Source organism: Cucurbita moschata, unplaced genomic scaffold (genome assembly GCF_002738365.1).
Source record: "Cucurbita moschata cultivar Rifu unplaced genomic scaffold, Cmos_1.0 Cmo_Scf00006, whole genome shotgun sequence".
NCBI lineage: Eukaryota > Viridiplantae > Streptophyta > Magnoliopsida > Cucurbitales > Cucurbitaceae > Cucurbita > Cucurbita moschata.
Window position 1 is genome coordinate 3,880,131 of NW_019268522.1, and position 5,038 is coordinate 3,885,168.

Below are 5,038 nucleotides of genomic sequence, written 5' to 3' on the forward strand. Positions count from 1 at the left end.
ATATATATATATATATATATATATATATATATATATATATATATATATATATATATATATATTTTTTTTTTTTTTAATTTAGATTTAAAAAAAAAAAGTTTCAATTTTTTTTCCAAATATTTTTATTCTTTTAAATTATTATCTATTAACTTAATGTATAAACTTTTAGAGTTTTTAATTCTTTTAAAAATAATCAAAATTTAAAAGCATAAAGTTATTCCAAATTTTATAAGTATTTTATATAATTTTGATTTTTAATTTATTTAGCCTTACATGTCTGACAAACACCTAGGACGAGTCTCACATCTGTTAATTTAGGAAATTATCATGAGTTTATAATCAAGGAATACTATCTCTATTAGAACGAGGCTTTATGAGGAAGCCTTAGCAAAGTGGACACTAACAATTTTTTGTTGGTTTAGTGACCTAAACAACCCGAATGGGCGGTTGTTGATTATTTCTATATATGTTATGTTAATAAATTAATATCGAATACTCACAAGTCACGACACATCGCTAATAATGTCAAATATTCTTAACATTCATAATAATATTTAAAGTAGAGTTGACTTGAAACCCTATTTCTAGGTCGATCTAGTTGACCCGTGAAAAAAAAAATGTTAATGCACGAACCCACCTAAATTCTCTATTTTTTAAAAGTTCAACCCGATCCAAATCGAAAAAAAAAAAAAAAAAACTCAATCCTTTCCCTTATTTGATTTAGGTAGTCAGAGTTGGTTGAGATCAGAGTTGCTCAGTTCAGATGACTTTAAATAAAAATAAAAAAAATATAAAACTTTAATATTTATAATATTTATTTTATAAATTTGGAAGTATGTTTATATTAGGGATTTTCTTGCCATAATAAACTAATATAGAAAAATAATTTAAAATTTTATTGAAAAAAAAAAAAGATATTTTGAGAAAAAATGGTGGAAATTAAGAATATATAAAAATACAAAATAGGGAGAGGCAACAGCAGCGAGCCTTAGCCCATCTCATTGGTTCAGACAAACAATGGCGATGGTGGCAGCAACCACAGACCCAACCCATCTTACAAATTAGGATCATCTCTGCCAAGTCGATGATTTCGCTATAAATAAGTGGATTCTCACTCCCAAAAATGGCCGCCATTGTTGGATCATTGGGCACAGCCTACGTTTGTTGTTGTTCTTCTTCTGCGTCCTATTCCTTTCGTTCTTCTTCATTGTTTCTTACGAAATTAACCCATTTTTATCGTCCTTCTTCTTCTTCTTCTTCTTCTGCTTCTTTTCGGGGTTCTTTTGCTTTTGTTCCCTTCCGTTCTCGTAGAGGGAAGTTCATGGCTCACTCACTGGCTCAGGCCAATCTTGGCCTCACGAATCCTACTCCGAATGAAGCCCCCCAGGTGAGTTCGACAATGAAATTGTACTACCCACTTAGTCTCTGTTCTTGATGTTCGATTTTTTTGACTTATTGTGGCTTTTGTTTTGTTGGGTTTTCTTGGATTGAAGTTTTGGAATTGCATCGTTGCCTTTTGTTTGTGGGTTTCCGAGATTGAATCGATTTGTGACTGTGTTGATACTTTTTGGAGTGTGAGTTTTGAGGATCGAGTCTACATGATGGATTTGCTTCGATCTTGTCTGCTCTTTTGCGTTATACGTAGCTTTTTGTTATGATTTTCGTTTGATCGGTTGTAATTGTTGAAAACGATGTGGATTTTCTAGCATTCCGAGCGATTATGGTGTTGTGTTTTCTTGAATTTTGTTTCTTAGAGGCTTTGGGACGTCCTTTTTTTTGTCGTGAAGTACTGATTGCTTGTTAACTGTTTGTAAAAATGTCTCAAAGGTGTCTTTTGGGGCAAAAGACATTGATGTCTTGGAATGGAAAGGGGATTTGCTTGCAGTTGGTGTGACGGAGAAAGATGTGGCCAAGGATGAAAACTCCAAGTTTAAGAATCCGATTTTGAACAAGCTGGATTCGCGCTTGGGTGGATTGTTGTCTGAAGCCTCTGCTGAGGAAGATTTCACCGGAAAGGCGGGCCAATCGACGGTTCTGAGATTTTCTGGTATTGGCACGAAGCGGGTTAGCTTGATTGGTCTTGGAAAATCAGCTTCAAATGTAGCAGCCTTTCGAAGTCTAGGTGAGACTGTTGCAGTAGCAGCAAAGGCATCTCAAGCAAGTGATGTTGCTATATCACTTGCCTCTCCGGACGAACACTCTTCGGTATCCAAGCCAAACATTGCCTCAGCCATTGCATCTGGTACTCGTTTGTTCTTAGCCTATGGATAAGTGAACCGTTTGTTGTCCTACACGACACTGAGTTCTCTCTGTTGCTTGAATGGATTACAGGGACTATACTTGGGATATTTGAAGATAATAGATACAAATCAGAGTCCAAAAAATCTGTTCTTAAATCTGTGGAAATTATTGGTCTTGGATCTGGACCTGAAGTAGATAAAAAGCTGAAATACGGACAAGATGTCAGTTCCGGGATAGTTCTAGGACGAGAACTCGTAAATTCACCTGCAAATGTTCTTACCCCAGGTTCGCTTCTAAGTTGTATGCTTTTAGAATCCATCTGTTACTCTCCTGCTACTGGTGGACCATTTGGTATCACATGTTTTTCAATTTTCCGTTCGCATGAACTACAGTTTCTTAGATTTTTGTATCTATCTCCTAAGGCAAATGTTTGATTTTCAAATTGATGTAACATGTCGTAGTGTTTATTTCATGATTGATGCCATGTATGCTTCTAACTTTGTTATTACATCCACAATTAGGTGCACTGGCAGCAGAGGCTACAAAGATTGCATCAGCCTACAGTGATGTTCTTTCTGCTACCATTTTAAATGAAGAGCAATGCAAAGAATTGAATATGGGCTCCTATCTTGGCGTTGCTGCAGCCTCCGCAAATCCCCCTCATTTTATCCACTTGTGTTACAAACCTCCCACCGGACCAGTATCGACCAAATTGGGTTTGGTAGGGAAAGGATTAACCTTCGACAGGTGCTTATACATCTGCCCGGATGTCAACTTTCCTTAGTAAACGCTGAATGAAATAAGAAATGAATGTGTTTTTAACTTCGATCGAAACAATCTAAAGTTAATATAAGGTTTTATTTATGACCTTAGTCGACACGTATGGTTGGGTAACAATTTGTATTTTTCTTTGTATTAGTGGTGGCTATAACATTAAAACGGGACCTGGATGTTCAATTGAAATAATGAAAACTGACATGGGAGGTTCAGCCGCAGTTCTTGGTGCAGCAAAAGCCATTGGCCAAATCAAGCCTCTCGGAGTGGAGGTAAAACATTTGAGCTGTTCACCCCCTTAATGTCGATAAAATATTAATCGTGGTAATACGTTTTATGAGCTTGTTTTCCTATTTTTCTTGTTTTGAAACAGGTTCATTTCGTCATTGCTGCCTGTGAGAACATGATTAGTGGAACTGGCATGAGACCTGGAGATATTATCACAGCTTCGAACGGAAAGACAATTGAGGTATATCTTGTTTATCTGATTGACTCATGAAAATTGTCTTTGGGCTATAATCATTGTGATCATTTCCGTTTGCATCGAGTTTGGACCAAATTTTTTGTCATTTAGACGACGTAGACTGTGGCTGAGCCGAATGTCAATGCTATATCGGTTCTGTGGGGATGAATAAGAAAGTATTGAAAGTTTGATTGTAATGGTATCGATTCTTTGGGAATGTCCTGCTTAGTTAACAAACATCGAGTTTGGAGACGGGGCAGAATGAATACAAGACGAGGGAAGTTCAGCTGATGAGAATAGGTTCAGGCTCTGTACGGCCATTTTATTTGGTATTTTTTTATGGCGCCCTGTTAAGCGTTAGAGAAATTCCAGTCTTAAGCAGCCAATTTTTTCCTAGTATAGTCGCCATTGGTTTATCATTCCATTATTTGTTCCGGGGCTCGTTAGAATAAACGCTAGTGGCAATTCAATTTAGGTGAAAAAGATAGGTAATGGATCTGCTTGCTTTCGATTACCGATGTTTTTTTTGTACCTTCTCTGGGTACCTACCTTCTGATGTCAAAATTTATTCTCCCCTTTCCCTCGGACAATGGAAAGCCTTCGTTGAATAATGAGAAGCGGGCTAGTCCTCGGTACATCATTTTATTGACCTCTATTATGGTCAATTTTCAGGTTAATAACACTGATGCTGAAGGCAGACTTACTCTTGCCGATGCTTTGGTATATACTTGTAAGCAGGGTGTTGACAAGGTATATATGTTAATACATTAAATTTTGATTATATATGTTAATAAATTGTGTGATTACTAATTGTTTTGGAAATTGGGTTCTCTTCTAATGGGAACATTAAATTGCTTTGCAGGTAATCGACTTGGCTACTTTAACTGGTGCCTGTATAGTTGCGCTCGGTCCATCGATTGCAGGTACAATGATCTTCGGGCATCTTATGCTATATAGTTGACAAGAATATGACATTAGGTTTCTCATGAGTAGAGTTCTTAATATTTTAGTGCCGAAGATTGGGAGAAAAGGAGTCACATCTTTTTCGTTTTTTTCTCCCCCCTCGAAAACTTGGCTTTAAAATTCGAGCCAATAGAAACCACCATGGGTTCACTTAGTGGTCGGTAAGAGTCACATAAATAATAAAGAGCTTAAAGGGAATGAGTCCACGCTTCAAAGCCATGTTGACGACCAACATAGGATTTTATATCCTATGTGTATATCTTGGCAACCAAATGTAGTAGGGTCAAATAGTTGTCGTCTGAGAATAGTTGTGAGGTGCACACAAGCTAGCTCGGACAAACATGGATTTAGAAAATAAGGAGTCAAACTGTCGAACTGAACGGGTCAACTATTCTTAGGAGACAACCATCTAACCCTACTACATTTGGTTGCCAAGATATAGAAAATAAGGAGTCAAATTGTCCCCCCCCCCCCCCCCCCCCCCCCCCCCCCCCCCCCCCCCCCCCCCCCCCCCCCCCCCCCCCCCCCCCCCCCCCCCCCCCCCCCCCCCCCCCCCCCCCCCCCCCCCCCCCCCCCCCCCCCCCCCCCCCCCCCCCC

At 38.4% G+C, this 5,038-nt stretch overlaps 1 protein-coding gene across 3 annotated transcripts in view; it reads left to right on the forward strand.

Annotated features, from left to right (window-relative positions):
• The first annotated feature begins 994 nt into the window (after positions 1-994).
• LOC111444232 (leucine aminopeptidase 1-like) overlaps positions 995-5,038 on the forward strand; it is a 5,370-nt gene continuing 1,326 nt past the window's right edge. For 2 of the 3 annotated variants that reach the window (XM_023082245.1, XM_023082246.1), the window contains exons 1-8: positions 1,124-1,387; positions 1,828-2,242; positions 2,332-2,526; positions 2,763-2,988; positions 3,161-3,287; positions 3,389-3,484; positions 4,151-4,228; positions 4,341-4,401. In XM_023082245.1, coding sequence (XP_022938013.1) covers positions 1,124-1,387; positions 1,828-2,242; positions 2,332-2,526; positions 2,763-2,988; positions 3,161-3,287; positions 3,389-3,484; positions 4,151-4,228; positions 4,341-4,401 — 1,462 coding nt within the window. Of the gene's footprint in view, positions 1,388-1,827; positions 2,243-2,331; positions 2,527-2,762; positions 2,989-3,160; positions 3,288-3,388; positions 3,485-4,150; positions 4,229-4,340; positions 4,402-5,038 lie in introns of all 3 variants that reach the window. The other variant, XM_023082247.1, reaches the window with a different exon arrangement.